The sequence below is a fragment of the Dermacentor albipictus genome, chromosome 4 (genome assembly GCF_038994185.2).
Source record: "Dermacentor albipictus isolate Rhodes 1998 colony chromosome 4, USDA_Dalb.pri_finalv2, whole genome shotgun sequence".
NCBI classification, from domain to species: domain Eukaryota; kingdom Metazoa; phylum Arthropoda; class Arachnida; order Ixodida; family Ixodidae; genus Dermacentor; species Dermacentor albipictus.
Genome location: NC_091824.1, coordinates 107,928,262 through 107,952,544, shown reverse-complemented (window position 1 = coordinate 107,952,544; position 24,283 = coordinate 107,928,262). Strand labels below are relative to the sequence as shown.

The 24,283-nt window shown below is 43.5% G+C and overlaps 1 protein-coding gene across 2 annotated transcripts in view; it reads right to left on the bottom strand.

The window, feature by feature from the left end:
* The window catches only part of LOC139059236 (RNA-binding protein 42), a 140,051-nt gene extending 115,857 nt beyond the window's left edge, over positions 1-24,194 (bottom strand). For both annotated transcript variants that reach the window (XM_070537381.1, XM_070537380.1), the window contains exons 1-4: positions 23,949-24,194; positions 19,619-19,761; positions 8,095-8,778; positions 3,050-3,244 (exon numbers count right to left, since the gene is read on the bottom strand). In XM_070537381.1, coding sequence (XP_070393482.1) covers positions 3,050-3,244; positions 8,095-8,778; positions 19,619-19,761; positions 23,949-24,001 — 1,075 coding nt within the window. In that variant the 5' untranslated portion in view covers positions 24,002-24,194. The remainder of the gene's footprint in view (positions 1-3,049; positions 3,245-8,094; positions 8,779-19,618; positions 19,762-23,948) is intronic.
* Positions 24,195-24,283: the final 89 nt, after the last annotated feature.

Genomic DNA, 24,283 nt, shown 5'->3' with positions numbered 1-24,283 from the left:
ATTTGGGCTAATCAAACACGTACAAAATGATGGCCTTGGTTTGCCCAACCTTGGTGGTCTAATAGTATAGCATCTACCTTGGATGCACGGCCTAAATACATAGCGTACATACCGTACACATAAATCTATACAGAAAGTCATAGTGTTTGCAACAATTCACCTGGAGTGTCCATATAGTTGCTATAGCAATAACATAAACAGACAATTGAACGCTTGGTCACCATAAGTAAGTCACCACCATGAAGGAAAAGGGTGCTTCAGTTCTTCAACTAACTAAATATATTACGGCCCGAATGCTGTACCAAACAATTACTTTCAGAACTGTTAAAAAATTTTCAGGTAATGTGACCAGTGATCTTATGCCCCGCCACATGGGCACAGAAAATGACTAACTGTCTAATGCTTTAAACTTGAATGTCATTCGCAGGGTGCCACACGGACACGCTTAATGGCATTAAAGCTTAATGCCATTCGCGACGTAGTCCGTTCTTGTAACTCACTTAGCGATCAAATGTGTACTCTCGATCCCAGTGTCTCCACATTCTGGTGAGACTAAACGCATTCTTAGTGATTAACAATTAATATATCTTCACTTCCCTTAAAAAATTGCTCTTTCTCATAGCGTAGTGCATTCTTACGATTATTACAACTCACTTGGCCGTCGAATGCCTACTCTCATTTACAATGTCCCCGCTGTGGCCGTAGTGACCATGTTCTCATGATATTAAGCAATCTTGTAGATAAAAGCAACTAATATATCCTTCACTTTTATAAAAGGTGCTCTTTATTTTCATAGAGATCAGCAGGCAACCTTGCCGCTACTCACGGCTATAGACCACTAATCATGAGAGCGTTAGCCAGGAGAAGCTGTTCGATTGCACGGTGGCGGATCCTTGCCTTGTTGGCCTCATACTGAAGCCTTCGAATTTCTCGATGATGCTCGACTTGAACAAGCACATACAATAGAACAAACTGCAGTACACGGTCAAATTCTTCAGGATAGCTGCTTGAGAGCTTTGAAGCTGCAAGCACTATTTTTCCAATTTCAATGCTTTGGCTATGCTATGGATTGGCCGTCGAGCTAGCTTTGGCTTCAAACAGTTTACGGCTGGGTGTAACAACTACATTCCTGAAGTAAACTACATACAATATGCCGATTAATGTTTCTCACGTTATTTCTTAAACATCTGCTACCTAGATAACTGTATTTTAATTGTATTACGATTGGCAAGCAAACTTAACTGTGTCACTGCAGCTATCACCATCGCAATGTTTAATGTCATTAAGTATGCATGTGTAGCAGCAATCGAAATACAATTACATTAAGAAACTTAGTCTTAAACATTTAATGGCATTAACCTTGCCCGTGTGGCACGGGTATTAGCATTAAATGCCACTGAATTAAGAAACTCAATGCAAGTTCAGAATGAATTAAGAGTTAAGTACTACAGCTATTTGCATATGACTGAAGGGAATCCACTCTAAAGTGGCCACTGTAAATGATTATAGCACTTAAATTGCTCAAAGCACTCTGTGATAGGTCCTATGGCTTCCCTACAGAACATAATGGCTAAAATTTGGTACCTAATGTGACGTCAGCAACTAGGTACAGATAAGTTTGAGGGGAATCAGGTGCAGAGCGCATTGGTTGTTCTATAGAATTATTAGATACTATACTATATTTGTGCAGTCCTCAACATTCCACTGAATACACTTTAAAATAGCCGGTACTGTCATGTTTTAGAAGTGTTGCAAACTGTGCAAGGACTAACTTTTACTATCGCTGAGACAGTGGCTTTACTTTTCTCAAATGGCAGCAGTATGGTGCATTTTGTACAACCTAATGTACAAAATCTATCAACATAAAGCTATGGCTGAGACTCAAATTGACTGCCAACGCTCACTGATACTTTTTTTCACAGAAAGAAAACCATGGAGGTTCTCATCATTTAGGGTTATAGATGTGGTTTATGCAGTAAATATATATATTCAATACATTGTCCAAAGTGGTAGGTTGCAGCTATTACACAAATCTGCATGGTATAATGTGAGGACTAGTCTTCCGAAGTCTCAAAGAAAACAAAATGTGTTTCACCTAAACTGTGAAACAGCAATGGCAAAAGGGAGTGCCTCTGTGATTTTCCCTGTCTTTCTCACTGGTATAACTTCATGTCTCAAGAAGAGCTATTGAGATAGTGAACCATGCCTTTTTACTCCGTAATATTTTTTAATGCTACAGTTTTGTAACCTTTCTTGCCTACAAATAATCTTTCCGTCTGGCCTGAAGAAGGTGCCATCAGTCGCTCCTTTTCTTTGGAAATACTTGTGCTTCGCTCTAACGATTATTGTGTCTGATGTTGTGCTGCATGGTAAACCTGCCTCAAGTTACCTCAGTGGTGCGGTACACTGGCCAAGACATCACTCCAGTTGTACTGTGAAGTGTGTGTCAGCCTGTCAATCAAATTTCAAGAATTTACATTCATGGACACACACAAAAGTTAATAAACCTTCCAGAAGTGGTGGCAGCTTTGTCATGCATCCCCTCCCTGACATATCTGGACAACATTCCTCGTTGCATTGATGTATTAGTGATCCAGCAAACCAAAATTTGCCAGAACTATGCGTGCCATGCACGCTTGCAAAGGCACACTTCTGAGGCACCAGCAAAGTGCCACATAAAGGCTGTCACTGGTATTGTTCAGCATTTGCCATATTTGTATTGTCATGTGCAATTTTCTACGATCCCCGCCCGCAGTCCCTTGAAACAAATGTGGTTGCCAAGATGATGACATTATGCTTAGTTTTTGCTCATTCTGTGTATCCTCAAAGAACTGCAATGGTTTCACTAGAAGAGACAAAAACATTGGTGGGGCGCAATTAGAGGTGTCTCCTGCTAAGGACATGGGAGTGTTCCATCTACATTGCAAAGATGTGAATGAGAGTAGAGGTTACTGATGGGTCGGAATAAAGCCCCACATTTAGACTATCAGGCGTAAAAGGGGCCGGTGAATGTAGAGGCAACAAAAGAGCACACGCAAGTACCACTTACCATTTATCTCCCGCATGGCCTTGATGAAGTCCTGTGGGTCCTTGAAGCTAACGAAGCCGTAGCCTTTGCTCTTGTTGCTTCGCTTGTCCCGAACCACTTTGGCCTTGAGGAAAGACGGGAACTTGCCAAAGACCCTAATCAAGACTTCGTCCGTTACGTCATTGCCAAGGTCCCCGCAGAAAAGTCGGAAGTCATCTACAGCAGACACCATGCAAGAGAAGCAATGCATGCGAAGAAACGTCACAACTAGTAAGCTTAAATGTATCTATGCAACAAAGCCTTCCTAATTAAAACAGATGAACATTAATTATATGAAGACAGCATGGGAAAGAAAAAAGGCATGCTGAATACCAGTCTTGAAAGCTTACTTTGATAATGTTTATTAAAGGAGTTGTTAAATGCTCGGCTATGCTTTCAGACATGCAAATTCTCCAGTATTTTGTCGCCTCCGTTTCTGCTGTGATGCTTTCGTTAGATCAGTGAGAATAAAGGCCACCAATTGGGCAGTTCTATTGTGTACATTAATGTTATCGGCAGGTACTACACAGCTACACATGATGTATCTAAGTGTTCCAGGCTTTCTGTGCACTGCACAAGAAACTGGCTGTATTATCCAGGAGGCTTTTGATGTCAAGATGACAAAGACATGCCTTATTGATGTCAAGATGACAAAGACATGCACTTATTCGCAGGAGCAAAAATATTCAGCTACGGGTCACAATGATAACATCACTTAGCGCATTTTTCTGTGTATAACCTGCCACCAACACCTCGTCATTTTCGCGGCACATGACATTACGGAACTTAGTGATGAGCCTTGGCCTTTAGCTTGGGTTAGTCCTAAATGCGGTTCGTGGGAATGAAAAATTTTGTTTGAAATAACTGTTGCGTTGTTCTCGGAGTTTAGATTCGCAAGAGCTTTTCTCTATTCAAATACACAGGACGTTGCCAGGATCAACAGAGCAGTTTAATTTATCCCTCAGTTTGAATTAAGGGGGGACACGGCTCTTTGCGGCGAAAAAATCGCGAAAAAATCGAATTTTTGAAAACGAAATTTTCGATATCTACAGCTAATATTCCTTTAATTCACCAAGTTTCGAATCTCGGGGAAGAGTATTTCGTTCGCAATATCAATTTATAACATCACTGTGAGCTGAATCCCGCGCAAAAATAGCCCATTTTATCGCGGCGCGTAGCTCTTTTTCTACGCGCGCGATCGCAGCCATCTTGGTCTCGTTGGAAAGAGGAGCCTTCCTTCTTTAATTTCCCGCCAAAAGTGACTCCGTCGGTACGCCAGTGACGTCGAAATCCGGGGAGGAAAAAAGCCCGAACGCGCGATCCGATTCGTTGACTAGCGCACGTGACCAAAAACGCGTGCTGTGGTTGGCTGCGCGAGGTTCCCATCGTCTGCTCCACTCCGCAGGCGACGCGACTGCGCGTCTCGTAGGTTGGTTGGCGCATGCCCAACGATGTCCGATCTACCGGGAAAGTTCGCCACGAGGCACAAGTTCGGCAAAAAGAATAAGCGATCAGCTTATAACTTTCAAAAGCGCTCCATTCCTTCTGAAAGCATCGAGAGTAGCTCGCCGCCAACCGCAAATGATGCCGAAACCGCGGACGATGCCGAAGTAGGCCTAGCCAGCTCACAAATGAGCGAAATCGTTACGGACGGCGGCTGCGTTCGGCGTGACACTGCAATGTTGCAGCGTGCGGATTTGTTGCAGAGGGAGATGAATGCTCAAAAAAACTGAGTTCTTGCGTCAACGCCAGCAACAAAGCGGGTGTTGGATTTGCTCACTCGCGCCGACGGCGTTGCAGCCCCGCCAGTCGACGCCGAGGCAGGCTTCGCTTTCCTCAGTAGGACTCCGTGAACGGACTGATGTCAAGTGCAAGGTGTGCGGCGGCAGCGTCGCAGTAGGCAGAAGCGAACGGTAATCTGGCCTCGCCATAAAGATCGTTATCACGTGCGCGTGTTGCGGCGATATCGCGTCGGCATAGAGCTCGACCCGCGTGAACAACCTTGCCGCGCGCGCGATGCAAGCCACCGGGAATCGGCGAACGGCGCTAAACGATGTTTTTGCCGCATTTGGATGGCCGTGGTTAGAGCGACTACATTCCTTGTGGCTTTTAGCCACTTTCACTGTAAAATAATGCAAAATTATTTCTGTACTTTTGATTAAAAGTGAATGCATTCCTTTTTTCTCGTTTTCTCAAAACATCGACTTTTCACTTGTACACAATGTAGGGTCAGATTTTGGAATTTATGCTTTAAACTTTTTCAATTCTGCTTTAGATCAGACAGTAGGGTAGCCACAAATCGAACAGTAAAGATTGAATTGCTATAAAATTACTAATATTTGATATATCAAAATAGTATTCCTACCATTATGTTCCTTATGTTTTCTAGTACCCAGGCATGTGCCAATATGAATATCGTAGCGCATTTTTTTCCCCTATTGTGTCTGCAAATTATGAACAATGAATTTCATTTATCTTCAGAACTAAATGGCCTATTGGAAAAATAATTATATTTGAAATCAGCACAAAAGTCTTGACAAGAATGGAAAGTTTCATGAACATTGATGGAAAACATCATGAACATTATTTGAATTAGTGTCCCCCCTAAAGAAGCAAAAGTTTCATTCTTGCCTGGTTGGACCCCTGTATCATCCTTGATCAATTTAATATTCAAGCATTTGCCGTAATCACCATAAACATGTCCTGAAATGTTTTTTCTCGTTTTCTCAAAACGACATTTTTGATGGTAGTGTAGTTTTGGAGTGACGATATCTCTGGTTCTACTCATCTTATTGCAATAATTCTTTTTTCATCAGAAAGGTGGACAAATTGGGAGTGAAGTAGGCCTAAAATATGAACAAATATCATTACAGAAATTTTGAAAAAGTAATAATTTCTCCAGGGTTTCACTAATGCCTTCTGCTTACAAAAGTTTGACATGCTGTAACTTCGGCATAAATCAGTTTATAATATTCATTCTTGTAGCACTGCAACCTCTGATCATTCAACATCATTTTGATGTGCCAGTCTCCTTCATTAACAGCCAGCATTGTAGAGAGAACTTGCCTCCCAATTAGTCCATACAAAAAAATATGAATTGCTTATATTTTGAAAAGTACTTGTTGCATGGGAAAACCAATTGAATATTTGAAATCAGCATGTCAAAATACATAAGTGATGGAAGTTTTATCAAATTGTGGCCACAAATAAAAAATGAAAATTTAAGTGGGGTGTCCCCCCTTAAGAGATTTGAAATTATCAGGATTTCACTGTACTATAGAAAAAATAATTTTTTTTTACTCTCCCTACCTGTCATCAACTCCTTTCTCAGCACCTTGGTGTTAAAGTCCTTTTCGATACCAAGTTGCCACCTACTATAAAGGGACTGTCCACTGCTCAGAACGTGTAATTGGAATGCGAACACAGTGTGTTACATCGACAGAAACAAGTTTGCTTTTATTCTGTAAACAAGGAATTACATTTTTAACTTGGCTCTGAAAGTGCTGCAAAAATTACATGTGGTGTCAGTGAAACAGTGTAGACCAAAATGCGTACTGTCAACCCTCGCAGGGAAAGTTATCTTGCTTAGACACATTGATGTATCTCTTATAATTGTATGTTATGCGCTTCTGCTAACTTTTCTTTACGTGAAAGAGTAATTTCTTGCTTACTTCTAGTCGGTGCATGTTGAGAAGTGGGGCTGCCTTCATGAATTAAGTGGTGCATCCATGATATCAATAGGTCCTTAAGTGTGCCCTCTCGACATGGAGACATGCAGCAGAGCTAGTAGCATTGTGGGAGTTGCGAGAAGATAGCTGTCGTTTCCAGGATCTCGAAAATTTCCTTGTGCCTCTAAGGCTTGCCAGTATCTTCCCAACACCAGTGTAGGCACTCCTCACCACACTGTACCCGTTAGACCGTCCCACAAATGACTTAAATATTGGCAGCAGCGCCAGCTGAAAGACAGATCGTGCCTGTAGAGAACATGTGATATGTGGTAGGTGACTAAGACACAGAACTAATTACTTATGCAGCTGAATACGTACAGAGCACAGCTATCAGGGTCATAAGTTCAGTGTTTAACAAACTAACCATTCCTGTGGAAACCCTATCCCTTTGAAGTTTTTCACTTTTAGCAGTGAGGCATAGCCACTGCATCCAGTGATCAGTGTTGCGGACATCCTGTTTTACGATGACACCACACAGGTAGACGAAATCTGTTTTAAATGTTGCTATTAGCTTTTCAAAGGAGGCACAGCATGTTTGGACACACTGAATAGTATTTTTTTTATTCTCTACCACGTAGGAGGTCCTTCAAAAACTGTGGACAGTCCCTTTAAAGCTTACTCCATTTTCTTTACCACCAGAATCAACCAGTACCATGTTCTTGCTAGTTTATTTTTACCTCTCCTCATTCTACAACCATCATGTTGGCCTGCCCTCTTGAACCTTGGCCACAATAATTGTAACCTGGACAATCTCTCAGATGTGATCACTACAAAGTTTACTGTTTCTCATCACTCATACAATTTTTGCAGTATCACCATTGCAGCCCCTTCGGTTTTTCAAATGTTATCAGTTTCCCACAGATTACTTGACATATCAGTGTCATGTAAACTAGTTTCTTCAACTTGACAGCCATTGCTTTGCCTGAAGTTGCTGTCCCTTTATCCCACAGAAGTGCTGCTGGGATAAAACATAATTCTGCCTGTTTCTTTTTTGAACAGAAGTGCTGCTGCACCGAATGTAGACTAAATGGCAAAGACTGTTGGTGTAACTAGCATTAGTGTTGTGCCTCCAGCATCAATAGGGCGCTGCAAGTACAGTGCGAGAATGACAGCAGCTCTTGTTTTCAGGTGTAGTGGTAGAGACCGTGGAAGGAGTAAATAAAGTGCCTAATTTGGAAAGAATTCTGGCGCCTTTCCTGCATCTTCATCCTACTTTAGTAAATATAGTTTTTACAGATTTTGGTGGCTGGATACAGTCTAGGCATGCCACATAACCTGACAGCACAACCACTAACTCACCTGTATCCCACCCGTTGAGTGAACTGTCCTCCCACGTCTGCTGTCCTGCTGTCCGCAGCAGACGTTTCTCTTTTCTCCGTTTCTTTGCAGAGCCTGCTTCCTCACTACCAGCAGACGCCGACTTCTCAGCAGCCTTCGTCTTTTCCGCTGACCGATCAGATGACTTTTGTTTTTCTGACGACTTGTGGGAGGACTGCTTGGACGACTTGGACTTGGTCTCTTTTAAGGTCTCGGCTTTAGTGCTGTCCACCACTGGCACAACTGGCATGGAAATCACGCCACTGGGCTGGGCTGCGAAGGCTGGGCCAGCCATGACTGGAGCTGCAGCCGCAGCATTCTTCCTGAGGGGTGGTGCTGAGTACACAGTTGGTGAGGCGATGATGACACTGGACATGGTCGCAGGAGGAGGTGGAGGTGGAGCTACCACAACTGGCGCTGGCAGGTGTGGTGAAGGAATAATGACAGCTGGTGATGGCTCAGGGGGCCCAGGGAGAGGACGCACTGCTGCCATGTTGGTTGGCGTGAGGAATGATGGTGGCGGGGGAGGTGGCGGCACAAGGGGTCCGCCGATAAAGGGTGGTGGTGGCGCCATACGTGGTGGTGGTGGCGGAGGACGGAGGTGACGCAGCTGATGAGGAATGAATTGTATGTGAGGTGGGGGTCCTGAGGGAGGCATTGGAGGGCCTGGAAAATAGAAAAAAGGGAAAGAATTTTATGCTCGAAATGGATTTATGCAATTGCAGTTACTGTTATAAAGCGCAGTTTCATTCAATTTTCAATTTTATAGAAAGCAAAATTTTCCTGCAGTTATACAGGAAATCTTAATTTCCTGTATAACTGCAGGAATTTCGTGTATAACCGTATGTTTAATTTAGCGTCAGCTTGGTTTATAAATTTAATCGCAGAGTAAATATCACACCCCCTATGAGCATCTTCCGTGCCATCTGCTTCCTTTCAATGACCTCCTTCAGATCTTTCGATGCAACGTTTCTTACCAAAGCGTTTACAACACTCAGCACCTTAGACAATGCAGCATGTTTCAGTAGAGCCTTTTAAGAGTAAAACAGTTAGGAGCGTCAGTGAGTTTAATATGCTACTGACTTCAATTATTTAAATCCTGAATGGACATGAAAACTTGGCACTAACTAATAGCAATGCTGCCTTTTTGGACTTGTGAACATGACCGAATTAAAGGGCATGTCAAGTTGACAAATTGTATCTGGAATTTCACGATACGGCTCGACCAATTTCATTGCATTTTCTCACAAAAGAATTCTGTGGCGCTACCTGCTTTCGCTGCTGTGACAAAGTATTATGAAGGACTAAGGTGCTGTCTCTCTGCGGCCTTTGGCTCACCTGTTGCTTACAGCTCTACCGCTGAAACTGCTGGCACAGCACAGAAATCCTGCTCTACACCAATGTGCGGATGATGTATCCCTGCCCATTTTTTATTGCCTTCAATCGTGATTTTCTCAGCAACCGAGTAATCACAGTGAATACAACAGGAGACGAGAGAGTTTTGGGACTACAATCAGTGCTGGGCATCATCGAAGATACATGTATCTTAGACACTATCTTAGATACTCTTTGGTTATCTTGTATCTGTATCATGATACGTCTGGAAAGGCATGTATCAGTATCTGGTTTTCCGATACATGGAAAGAATGTATCATGTATATTAAGATGCAACAACAACCTGCGAAACTATAAACGTTGGCTGAACTCCGCTTCTCAAGTTGATACTAATGCCATAAGCGACCAGAATAAAGCTAAAAGCAGTGACATTCTTTTATCTTTTCATCAGAGCCCTCCAGCGAGGGCAGTCGATGAGATCTATGCACCCCTATTGGTAGAGCAGAGCCACGTGGTGGCGCTCGCGCCCTCTCGACAAAAAACTTGGAGGACACTTAAGCCTTTGCCTTTAAGAGTGCAATGCGACATTCAAAGATCTTTGACTGCATCTCATGCTGTTGGGCAACTGCAGATTATACGTAACCGTAATGTTTACCGGGAAACGCTGGAGGCAAAATCTATGCACGAATGTGAGCTTTCTGGTAGAAACATGGCCTCTTGCATGGGTGGATCTTCTGTTATTGTTTCGCACTTTGATATTTCAGACTGAGAAGATTTAACATAAAAGGCATGCGCTGTCAGTGTTTTGTTTTATGCCATTTGTTTGTGGGCTGCCATTCTCAAAATTCCAAGCAATAACTTTTGTAAAGAACTTAAGACAAGTATGAGCAAGTTTAGTGATAGAAAAACAACTTTAGCGCTGTATAGAATATGTGTGGTTCGGGATGATTTTCTTGGCCGCGGACGCCTACACCGGCACTGGATGTTCTGCGACACGGCGCCCGGCTATCCGGGGCCAGGCTATCGTGTTAAAGCAAGTGCGAATGTCGGCGCACAGCCGACCTTTTAGTGTGTAAGCATTCTTTGGCGAGATCCCCAGCAGCTCTGTCACGTGAGAAGCCTTGTATCTGCACAAAAATGTGTAATTTGCAAAGTTAAGACATTTATTCATTATGATAGTGTAAACGTAGATGACTGGTAGCTTTTAAGCAATAAGGAACAATTTAAAGCAAAGAAATAAAAAGTGAATAACCATAGGGTACCCATAGGGCTCCTTCGAAAATGCATGGGAAAGCTTTATAGTCGGGGGGCCAACTTGAAATTCAGGGGTGGCACAATTTAAATTTGGGGATGGGCCAACTTAAATCAGGGGGTGGGCCAACGTGAAATTTGGCAATGGGCCAACTGAAATATGGCGGTGGATAACATAAATTTGCGGTTGGGCCAGGTTGAAATCTAGGGGTGGGCCAATTTAAACCTGGGGGTGATCGAACTTGAAATTTTGGGGTGGCCCAATGTCCAGTTGAACGCCGCTGAGCATTGCTTGAGTTATAAACACCTCACGGGCAAGTGAGCGCATCGAGATGCTTGGCACGTTTTCATTGGGTCTTACTGAGGTGCAGTCAGAATGCAGTTGAGAGCTTGCATGGACAAGGAACACATGCATAACAAAGCATTGCGAGAGTGAAAAAGGGTGACATGGCATTGCGGCAATGCACCTTCCCCTTACACAATGCCTCATGCACTACTGAAGCAGCTGGTGTTCCCCTTTCGACCGCTCTGCACCGTCGAGAAGTGCTCATGCCCGGCGTTCCAGCTCAGTTGGTACGATTGCACTGAAGGGGACGAATGCAGCGAGAAAATTTCATAATTGTCTACTAAAGCCTAAGCATTCTTTGTCACCGGAAAGGCGATGGGTAGACATGCATAAGCTAGGAAAAGAAAGTAAGGAAAACTAAGCAAAAACAAAGTCACAGCCGAGCCAAACAATGCTTATGCATTAGAAGACAATTCTCAAAATTTTTGTGGCTTTCTTGTTTTCTTCATTTTTCTCTTTTAGTTGCATTGCTGTCATGACACTTGCTCATAGCCACCGTACTGTGATGCATACACCAATGCATGCGGCATGAATATGTCACTAACGAATATTTTACACCAGCTGATAAGTAGAATATCAAAGGCCATTGCAGCTTTATGTGCTCTCTAGGTTCGTTCGATTTGCCTACACCACCTGAACCAGTTCACGAGGTGCTGCGCGCTACCATTCGTTTGAGTGGTACAGCAATGACGGCCACTGAACCACGATGTTCACTTCAAAAGGTGCAGGAAAGGTGCAGGGCTAGTTCATGATTTTGCTGCACCCACTCGACTGTTGGTGCTGACTTGGTGCAGGCACGTACAGGTGCATGGCAACAGCACAGTAGCCGACGCAGCACACAGGCTCAAGCACCGTTAAAACCGTGCTTACGCACGTCTGATGTGTATACACAAGTGTGGTGTGTATTTATGCCCCAGAAGCTGATCATGCCTGACGTTTAGGACCTCTCAAACTTACACCCTCCGTACACATTAGTCTGATATAACATAACAGCTGCACCGTGTCTGTACCTTTGCATTCATTTCGAATGCCTTGCTGGGCCTGCACCTCAGGAATAGAGCTGCACAATTTCTGAACTTCTCGTGAACCACCGTGAACTGGTTTACAGTGGTGCAGGCAAATCAAACAGACCCTGTGTATACACTATGCATCGAAAAAAAAAAAGATGCTACCAGCGTTGTTGTAGCTGCCGTGTTCCTATCCAGTGATGCAGCATTGCGTGAATGGTAATACGTTTACGGACAAGGTAAAACTCCCCGGTGGTATTTCTGCAATCGTGCTGAGGCCTCTTATTGATGTTCTTGTTATTAGATGGCAATCTGCTAACAGATCGGCAAGCAGAGCAGCGACTCCCATCAATTACAGTTGCAACAAGCAAGAATGTGTGGCAGTGCAGCAAATAAAGCAAGCCCAATAATTTGTTTCAAAATGAAAATATCATACTTTGACAAAAAAAGGCGAAAATATTCAACTATACTAACAGACATTTTATTCAAGTGAAAGAAGGTTGGTCGGAGTTAAGAAATTTCCAAGCACATTTTTGTGCATGTGCATTTGCTGCTACATTATATAGATCATAATAAAATATTTGCTAATGTATATCTTAAAATACAAATTAAAAGTATTGTATTGGATACAATAATTGCTCTAGTATCTTGTATCTGTATCTCAAATACTTGTTGCCTGAGTATCTTGTATCGTATCTCGATACAACTGCAATTATCTTTGCCCAGCCCTGACCACAATCTCTCACTCCAGCTAAACCGTATATTCACCATCAGAGAAAATGAGAGATGGTTCATTTAGAAAGATAACAACTTCATTACGGGAACTGATCATAAACTGGGGATACACTTATGCTATGTCCTGCGCGCTGCTTGCTTGAATGTGACCCGTGCCATTTGTGTTTCGGAGACGACTGCCTCTCAGGTTTCCTTCACTCAGTTCTTCAGCAAAGGTGAACTTTGGTCTGCAGAGTGTGCCACAGAACGAGAGTGCGAGATCCGCAGGCTGTCTTAAGGAGGTGTTTCTTGGAGGCACATAACATAAACATAGTGAAAGGTGTGGGTAGACAGCTGTCTTGTCATATTTTACATGGTGTGCCTGTGCTCTATACTGAAAGACTTCAGCATTCTTTCAATATTTTTGTAAATGTAGTACATACACACTTTTAACTGACACATTTTTGAAGCTGAGGAAGCTCTACGACAGGATCTGCACGCAAAAAATGATAACCCTCAGCAAGCTATGAAAGTTGGGAAATACAATAATAACTTGACAATAAAGTTGGTCTTGAAACAGTGGACCAGGCATCATTTACATTATTAAGATGTCATGACACATAGCAATATTTGTAGACATTCTGTAGCAGTAAGGCTAGGTATGATGACATAAAACAGTGCTGTGCACATTTCTTGTGGCCGCACTTGTGCGTGGCAGCCACACCAATTGCAAGAATAAAGCATGCCCATGTACTGCGACACCACAACGCATCAACCTGGATACCGTAACCCCAACTATTTCGTAGAAATAAGCATCAGCGCCACTTATTTAAGGCACTCTGACATTCATCTAAAGGGACCCTTACCATGTTTGGATATTGCAAACAGACAATTGCGGTACATAGATCCTGTGCTGACGATCAAGCCTGCAATGTATCAAACAGCTGCATAGCCCGAAACCCACTGAAATTTTGAACAAAAGCTTGTGTGCCTTTCTCTGAAGACAGCCCAGGGTTCATACAACATGTTTGACTTAAAATTCAAGGACAATTGAAGGATGCCATAGGCCATAATTCAAGGAAGAGGAAACAAACTTTATACATACACGTACACTGAAAAATAACAAAATCTTTTTTTTTTAGCTTATATTTCTTGCAGCTAAGCAGCTGATGAGTTCGACACTTGCTTCAAGCTGCACAGGTCACTTCTTTATGCTGCCTTTTCCATTGTAGTGATGTCAGTTGCCTTCTGACATGATGGCTAGTAGCGTACGACTTCGGCCAAATTAAGATACTAGTCTTGCTGAAGCTAAATGGCTGAAACTTACTTTCCTCATTGTCATCTCTGGCTGTGGCAACACTAAAGTGCTATTGTTTAGCGACCTTCTCAAGGGAAAATATTGTTATGTTGCAGAAGTCACATATAAAGATGTATTTACAATATTTACAAGAAAGAGAACGATGCAAAAACAAGATGACTGTCGGGACCGATTCCAAGTCAAATCATTTTCTTGTGAATGGCGCCACTCTTGGTTGCTCTGTAACATTACCCCTGCCCGTAAAGGCGCCATCTCAGCACTAACTATAAGGGTGGTGAACTTGTGGCAAAGTAAGGCTTCAGCCGGGACACATGCACAACGTTTGTGGGGACAAGCAAGTCCAGCAAAGCGATCTCGTAGTTCACATTGCCAAGCTGATGCAATATCGTGTAGCGCCCTGTGAAGCACGGCAACAGCTTTTCAGACAAGTCGTCGCGGCGACATCGTATCTATGGGAGGGCAACGGAGCCAGCATGAAATTGAACGTCCCGATCTCAGCTGTCGCACTGGATCTTCTGTGCAGCATAAAACTCAGTGAGCCGGGAGCCAGCAATCCGGCGTGCTGTGTGAGCCCAGGTGAAGATGTCTTGAGGTATTCAGTGGGAGCGTTCATCGAGGAAAGAAGCAGTGTGTCAAAGTGAAAAGAAGGGTGGCAATCAAACAGAAGGTAAAAGGGTGAAAAGCCAGCGGTCTTGTGATGGGACGAATTATAGGCGAACATCACGAAGGGTAGCATACTGTCCCAATCACTGTGGTCATCCTAAACGTGCATAGACGGCATTTCTGTCAACGTGACATTAAGCCGCTCCATCAGTCCGTTTATCTGTGGGTGGTAGGCAGTGGAAAGCTTGTGCTCGGCAGAACAGGAGTGAAGAAAGTCTTCAACTAGTCGGGACAAGAAGGTGCAGCCGCGGTCAGTGAGGAGCTGCCGGGGTACGCCGTAATGGAAGATGACATCATGTAAAAGGAAATCTGCCACCTCAGTTGCACAGCTTGTGCGCAAAGCTTGTGTGATCGCGTACCGGATCACATAATCAGTCACGTCAACGACCCACTTACTGCCAGATTTCGAAGTCCGAAAAGGGGCGAGAAGATCGACACCGACGCGAAAAAATGGTTCTAAGGCACATCATGGGGTGAAGGCGTCCAGCGGGCAGCATAGCAGGTGTTTTGCAGCACTGACAGAGCACAGAGGCTGCAATGTAGCGGTGCACAGAGCGGTATAAGCCTGGCCAGTAGAAGCGGTGCCATACGCGGTCGTAAGTACGCAAAATGCCGAGGTGGACTGCAGTAGGGGCGTCATGCACAAGAACTGATGACTGGAGAAGGTGTGGTAGGAGTAAAATTCTGGTCCTTTGGGGTGTGAGCTGCAATGGTAGAGAATGTCATCACAGAGGATCAACGAATGCAGCTTAGACTTCGAATGTCCAGCATTGAGACGATCAATGAGAACAGGTATGCTGTCATTACAATGTTGTTCAGTGCAGATGTCCTGCAGATCAGAAATGGCCAAGATGCAAGAGTCGGAGCCCTGAGCATCATATTCAGGGCGGTCAACAGGATGATGGCAGAGACAGTCGGAATCCTTGTGCAAACGGCCTGACTTGTATAAAACAGATAAATATTCTTGGAGCCGTAGCGCTCATCTACCCAACCGTCCAGTGGGGTCTTTAAGTGAGGAGAGCCAGCACAAGGCGTGGTGATCAGTAACCATGTAAAATGTGCGGCCGTACAAATAGGGGCAAAATTTGGCAACTGCCCAAACTAACGTCAGGCAATCCCATTCGGTAATTGAAAAATTCCTCTCGGCGGGTAACAGGAGGCAGCTGGCGTATGCAATTACATGCTCTCCATTATGCTGCCATTGAACAAGTACAGCCCCAATTTCATGGCCCCTGGCATCAGTGTAAAGTTCAGTGGCGGCAGACGGATCATAATGAGCCAGCAATGGGGGAGTCATGAGCAAGCGTACCAGGGCAGAGAAGGCTCTGGTTTGAGCAAAGCCCCATGTGAAAGCAACATCCTTCTTGAGTAAGTCGGTGAGTGAGTGAGCTGTTTCGGCGAAATTCTTGATTAGACGATGGAAATGCAAGCATAGACTAACAAAGCTTCTTACACTTGTGATAGAAAACGGAGCCGGGAAGTTGTGCACTGACGAGATGGTCACGAACAGTAACTTGACAACGTGCAAAGTGGCGCTTGGATGAGTTCAATTATCAGCTGGCGCATTGGAAAACAGCAAAAATAGCCAATAGATGCGTTAGATGACCAGTGAAAGTTGGTGAAAAGACGATATCGTCTCAATAACAGAGACATGGGGACCATTTATAGCCACAAAGTAAGGAATCCATCATTCTTTTGAAGGTTGCCGGGGCATTACAAATACTGAATGGCCTAACCTTGAATTGATAGAGGCCATCAGGTGTTACAATGGCAGCTTCCTTGTGGTCCATGTTGTCTACCGAGATTTGCCAACAGCCTGACCGGAGATCGATCGATGAAGAGTACTCGGCTCTGTGCAAGCAGTCGAAGGCTTCATCAATACGCGGCAAGGGGTAGAAATCCTTGCCTGTGACTTATTTTAAGTGTCTGTTCTCCAAACAAAAGTACCAACTGCCATCCTTCTTTTTGACAAGGACAACAGTGGACACCCACGAACAGCAAGATGGCTTTATAATGCCTAAAGTCAACATCTTATCAACTTCTCGTTGTATCACTTGTCATTCAGCATGTGAGACACGGTACAGCCGGCGGCATATCGGTTTGGCACCTCCGGTGTAAACACAATGGGTGATCACCGATGTCTAGGCTAAAGGGCAGCTGTCAAGGATTGTTTCCCAAAAGACAGTGTCCATGGTCTGACTCCTGTGTGGAGTTATTTACTTTGAATCATCAAAAGTCACCTCCCATCCCAGGACCTTTGAATCTGTTTTTCCAAATTCGAGGGTTTTCAAGGAGGTGTACAAACTCTGACAAAAGTTGCATGTTGGGCTTGTTGGTATATCATGATGGAGGCAAAAGGCCTAGCGCATGAGAATTAGGATAAAAGAAAAACACAGACAACACACACGTTTCATGCTAACTTTCAACTAGTATTTATTGGAGGATCACAGCATACATATATACCCTTCTCCCCACATGCAATTGAACATGTGCTCTGAGCAACCTGATAGCGTCTCTCAAGGCAAAATGGGAAGTCAGTGTTAAAGAATCATGCCAAGCACATAAATTCCACTTCTTTTCCTGATAATGAGATAGACTGTTTGCTGATACAAGACCCACTGAAAGTGGCGATGTGATATGCTTCAATGATGAGCTTGGTCATCTCGTTAAGGCTTTTTTCTAGGATCACTGTATCTTTACAGAGGGCAGGGGCATCTGTTGCAGTGCTGTGCAAGAAAACCATTGACCTGTTCTCTGTTTAGATTGATATTATGCTCTCTTAGCCTATCAAACCCTGGCAGCACCACTTCCCAGAGAAGAATCAAGGTCCCACACATAAATGCTTCCATTTTAGACGCACTACTTGCAACGTCGCCCGTTGTGGCACGCGACTTCGGAAAAACATTCAATGAAGAAGGCAAAGCCACTACTGGAAGTGGGCTGCACAGTGAAAAATGACAAGAAGAATATGAGAGGCCAAGCTTTTGATGTAAAAGCAACATGGTCCTTCAGACAATGCAGGAAAGAATGTTGCTTGTAAGTTGCTTGAAAGTAGTAAACTGCCCTAGTGGGTAGTTTACAACTTCTAGTGTGTAACCAAAATTTAAAATGAGGCCAGGTGAAGGGCCCTTTAAAGAAAAAAGAAACTACTGTTAGAAAACGTTGTGCAAGCACTCCTTTAAAGGAACCTTCACCTGGCCCAACTGAAAATTTTGGTTAAACACTGGAAGCTGCAAGTCCCCATCTAGAGAGCATTTCACTGCAAGAATTTTTCAAACTGATTCATTATTAGTGGATATAGTAGAAATGGAAATGTCGCATTGCTATGCTGCCAGGTGACAAGCTTCACTGCCAACATAGACACTTTCCCCTTTTGAGTTGGCTAGCATTCACAAGTAGCATTCCTTGTGCCTTCTCCCACACCAGAGCTGAGGAACTGCATCACATTTATGTTAGGAGCCCTGCCTCTTTTCCTTTATTTTTCCTTCTTCTATTTTTGCTGCCTGGCACACTCTCAGTGGCAGTATGGCGTTGTAATGGTTGGGGTCAAACAAGAAATAGATGGTAGCTGGCCCATGCCGTCATCCAACTTATCCATGCTGAAGACGTTGAAGCTCAGCCCTGGCTCAGCTTCACCGTTACTCGTTCCTCAGCTTCCTCGTTCTCGGTTCTCACCGAGAACGAGGAATATGGGATTTCTTTAATGAATCTACATGAGAACGTTACAGTTCATCAGTCTAACGTGACTGAAAGAGGAATGCACACTGAGGAGCTGCCAATGGCACCTTAATACATTCTGTCCTCCCTAGATCCCTAGGTGAGGGAAAACGGCAATTCACTGCCGACTAATTCGGAGCGTCCAAAGTAATCGTAGCCGATCCGCCTTTGAGGGGCACACTCACTTCTGCACAGGTTGCACTAACCACACCAAGGTGAAAGGGTTCTCGTAGACACAGTGCTTGACCTGAGCAGGCACCTCTTCATCCCAGTGTTGACTATGCAGACAATGGCCGCCACATCTGTCCATGACTTCTAAGCCTCATGAGACGGCCGCAAGACATCTTCTCCCAGGATTTCCACCGCTTCAAACAAGCCGTGATGGCGAATCCACTAACAATACATGGTCCGCCGACCACATTTAGTCATAGCGGCGCCGAGGGGATGTTGATGAGGCACATCGTCGCCCCTACAAAGCAAGTCACCGCAGCAGGTGGGGAAGGGTTTCAAGGTGGCTTCTGGGAAGCTCGCCGTCTCTACAGCAGCAGCTGGCTGGGAAAATATTGTAGGTTGGTGCCCTTGCAGGCCGTTTGTAACAGCATGTTCAGCAATGGGCAATTTGCCGAGGTCACGTAAAATAATTGAGGATGTTGCATGCGGTGCGCCTTATGTTGAGGTATTTGTGCAACACTGCGGATGCTTGCACATGCCCTCACTTTTATTTTTTTCTTTATTTTCCTGTGCCGATGTTTTCGATGATGTAACAAAGAAAATTGTTAGAAAAATGTATCTCATTTGTGAAATGTTCCCTACTACTGTATTTTCTTGTTTTACTTATTCAGCTATTTAGGTTTTGTGTGATTTTGCAGTATAAAAAAAAAAGAAGTGTTTTTTCCCTGATAACAATCGGTAGGGACCCTTTAACAAATTTGTTGGGTCCCAAAAGTGTGTACTTTGCAATTGTATACATTCATTATGTTAAATAAACTTTCAAACTTTCAAACCTTGACTATCTGCTTAGGAGTGCGGCTCCCTCGAGAGGAAGGGTGCACGGACTTCAGATTAAAATTTCATGCAATTTTGCATAACAACTGTTTCATATTTCGCAGAGACGAGGGCCACCTTGTGATCTATGCACCACACTAGTATTCATACCTGCTAACGGAGGAGGTGGTGGGGGTGGAGGGGCTAGCCTTGGTCTCTGAAGAGCAGGTCCTGCAGGAAGCCTCGGCCCCGGTGGTGGACCCTCGGCACCAACAGGGTGCCCCGGTTCAGGCATGGATATCTCCTGCTCGAACCTATTGGTAGTACAAAGCCAGGCGACACAGAATTGGCACTGAATATTTGAATCACCACACAAAATGATGTGAGGGAACTCTTCGCTGACCAGCTGATTTCTCAGTGTAAAGTACGGTCCATTTTTAAAGTGAACACCTAATTAAGTATTCAAACAACTAAAACATATCACTGTCTCCATAGGAAGAAAGCACTTCATGTGGCACATTAGGTGGGCCTATATAGACAAAAAAGATTACTGCCAAGGTCATTGTGTCAAAACCAAGTCGTAATCAGATCTGGAAAGATAATTCCGTCTTCTGTTTAACAGTGGACTGTACTATACATTTGTTTAGATGCTGTTGTGTAGAAGGGGGAGGGGGGAGCATAGAGAAAGAAATTGAGAAAGCATAGACAGGAAAGTCACCCTCTTTTTTAATTCAAAAGAATAATTGAGCCTGTGCCATCTTTATGCCACTCTAGATGCTTAACATGATGACATTTTTGTTTTTAACTAAATTTCAATCCAGACGTTTAAGACGATGAAAACATTCTTGGAATGTCCAGAAGAGCAAGCTTTCCATGCAAGTCACCTATACCGAAGTATGGAAACAGTTCAGAGGATGATGTTACTTTGATCATTAATGCTAGAGACTCAATATTTATTTTAAAGCAGTTAGTGTCGGCTTAGTCTTTCGAACCTTATGAGAACAGTTGTAAAAAGGCACCCAAAAGTAGTGTTCACTCATATCTCTGAATGTTGGTACTGTGTTTTAGATGGGGGTCGGCAAACTTATGAATTTTCTATGCGATGAGGTTGACCTCAGTCTGAATTTAACCGCAGTTGTAATGAGTGATGCGAGGTTAGCAATTGTTAGGTAATCTGTGAGCAAGGTAAAAAAAATCAACTCCAGCCACACACAAGAGTTTGAGGTTAGGTAGTCAGGATGTTTCCTGCAGCTTCTAAGGTGCTACATGAGTGAAGTTCTGCCCACAAACATGTTAAAAGGAACAAAAAGAAAGCAGCAAGAATGCATATAATTGAAAGTGGGTGCTGTTTCCTGCCACAAATGACATCGAAGATCGCAGGAGGCATGGGGCGTACATAAAACAAGTCAGTCTCAAAACTGTTTCTGCAACATCCTGGAACCTCCGCATGTGGGAAACACAACTACTAAGTACATTTGATGCTGACAACATGGCCCTAAACTCGCACAATGAGGGCTTGACATTAAGCTCACTAGTGAGGTTGAAATGAGTTCCTGGCAGCTGCAGGAAATTTAGGTGAAACCACAGAGTTTCTTATAATGTTACCCAGAGATAAATCTGGCAACAGTGTCAATGCGAGTTTCCAAATGGGCACTGTGCCATTATGGGAATGCCAGGATGTGGGCGTGTGGGACTTGGCCTAATACATGGCCTAGCTGCCCAGATAAAGGGTTTTTAATGTAAATTCTTCCCAAATGTTTTGATTCACATGTGCATCTTTCAACAAAGTTTACTCGCACAGAGTGTAACAAGCAAGCGAGGAAAATAAATGCAGACAAATAGATGATTCTATTTTGGCGCACAGTGAGCACAAACCTTGGTGCCTGTCCTCCAATTTCAGCAGCTTGCCAGTACTTTTTTATGTTTGATATAATAATACAACCCAGCACAAGTCCCCATGATTGAATAAAAAATGTTTTTTTTTTTTTACATAATATTAAACAGAAAACAGCATTTTACATGCAGTATTAGCAGAAAATTAACCACTGTGACAGAACGCTGCTAGCCAGGCACACCTTCAAGGTGCCCTGGCTCTCCGAGAAATATGACAATCCAATACTACCAGATCTCAGCATTCCCATGCATACGACGCCATCCCAGCAGCAGTCTTCCCTCTAGGTAACATTGTATGAAACTCCATGAGCGAGACATCCTCAACCTCATGGGATGAGGTCGAGCGAGGTCATCAAACCTGAGTTGACCTTTAGCCTCGCATAAACTTAGATGTCAATTTAGCAGGCTTGATAGTGCCTCCACTTTAGTACGATGTGACACTCAGGCTATCTTCAAGCAGAAATAATTTTGTGGTCTGCTCAAGCAAGTAAAACAACAAATGTTGATGCACGTCAATATTTACAGTGATGCAAGTGTGTTTGCATTGCCTTCCATCAAGATTTTTTTTTTCTTTCCACATGAGAACAGCATGCACCTCGTGTGAGCATATTACCTTTGGTGATCAGGAATGCTGATTGAATTTATTGCATTTTCTCCTGGCAACAAAGTGCTATGGTATGCGCTAAAAGTGACATGCTTCAAAACTTTCACAGCTTGCAGGAACCATATTTTCCATGTGCTTTATGCGTGTAGCAAGCCCACGATAAGCATTATTCCTATTACAGGAATGTGCTGCCACTATACGGAAACATTGTAAAATTTAGGTCGAATGCAATGGTGCCCTTTGTTGCTGAAAAAAGAATCTACAGCATTTCTCAGACTTTGAATTGGTGCCAGCAACATTGTTTACTTGATTGCTTCATGTGAGTTGCAGCCTTGGATGATGCATAATAGCTTTGAAACAATTTTATTAGGAACAAAATTTTATTTATTTAGAATTCACTGCAAGTCTGTTTCGTTATGAATATGTGCTGGCACTGCTGTATGACGGTAGTAGAAAATTGGATGCAGTACATCTGTCAGATTTGTGCTATGCCACACAGTAACATTGAGTAGACACCTGCTTCAGGCAGTATCACAGGAAGCAAAGAACAGTTTTTTTATTAATTTGTCGTTGTCATGTTTGTGAACCTAATAAAGGCATCCCAAGTGCTTTGTAGTTTCTTGTATAATACGAAAATAAATATATATATATTTTTTTCCCTCTTCAGTGCACCTATTGGGCTGAGGGAAGAATACTTCCCGCCGGAGTACTTCTACAGATCTTACTTGAAAAAGATCAGAAATTTTTACAGGCAACGTTCGCAACCACGTGTAGAGGTAAAACCACATAACTAGACTTCTGTGCCGCATACAAAAATTTCTCCGTAGGATGGTTAAATTGATGGGTTGATAACGCCTACCCGTGGGCTGACGGGACGGAGAACTCCGGTGTGCTCTCATGAGAGCTCATGCCGGTGTAAGCATTCCTCACACAGCCCTGAGTAGCCCTAATCAACAAGTGGAAACACACAAGGAGAATGTGACCCCTGCACAGAGTTATCGTCCCTAATTGTGAATTTTTATCTGCAGTTAGGCGGTGCAGAGATATTTACGGAGTCAAACACTTTGATCATGTGAAGTTGCACCAGCGAGCAGACGAATAGCTAGGAAACGGCAATAATGAATTGAAAAATCGTGGACCACACTAAAATACCTTTAATGCAATTAGCACTTTTAGGATACTTCACGCACTCCCTGGTCTAACTTCTTTAACGTCTACTTGGGTCACAGGGCAGTATATAGTAACACGGTTAGAGCATAAGGCTGCTGTGCTAAGGGGACAATGTTTAAACCCAACCATCCGACCAACATGGGTCGCTGGGTATGCAGATAGCCTCCTCAATAAATTCTCGAGAATTAATCGAGGAGGTTATGGCTACAAGCAAAGCGACACGATAACGTCCCTAGCGTATCATTAAAGCATGTTTCCGTCTCTCTCTCACGCCGACTTAGGTCACGGCTTATGTGTCGCTGGGCATGTGCCGCTCTTCGTAATAATCATCATAACATCTAAAGCATAACATCTAAAGCATATCACCAATTGCGTACCCATCCTAAGATATATTGCTATTTATATTAAAGTCGCCAATCATATTTAAAGGCTAGATGTGCCGCAATTTGATACGACTGATATCATTTGAGCCTCGCTACAAGACGACGTCAACAGTAGACTAATGTTTTAAAGCACACTTTATAAAATGCGGAGTAAGAAACAGCGTGTCCGGTCAACTTACTACTAATTATCACCTTCGAAACAAAAACTTCACTGGGGGCAAGCGCCTCGAAGCCATGCTTGACCCGATCGAGTATGAACGCAACTGTTTTGAAAGCCCGCTCTTCTTGTCAGGTAAAACCTTGAGCCATTCTGCTTTTCCAAACATCTTGGCATCAAAAACCTGAGTAGCACAGTTGGTTGCTAATCTGTTAGCTACCTATAAGAATACTAATAGCTGAACTTCATTACTTGCACAAGTATTATTTACGGTGTAAGCAAGGCAAGTCTCACCGGCTCATCTCTTCTTCCATCTCTTTGCGTCTCTCTTCACTGATGCCAGCCATGATCAAAATCGTAAGTCTGCACTCAAAGTTTTGTGTCTTTTAACCATGAAACAAGAAGACCGACTCGAGAAGACAACGGGATATCATGCAAAGAAGTTTCGTCGCTCAATACACGAACGTCAGAAACACGAATGCGAACTATAGGCCATGGAAGCAGACATAACAGTGATGCGTGCGTCGATGCGGTTCGTCAACTGCTCATAGAGAACTGCTGGCGAGTTGACGTTGTGACACTTGACACTGCTACAACTGGCTACAACAAATGCCGTAAAGACGTAAATT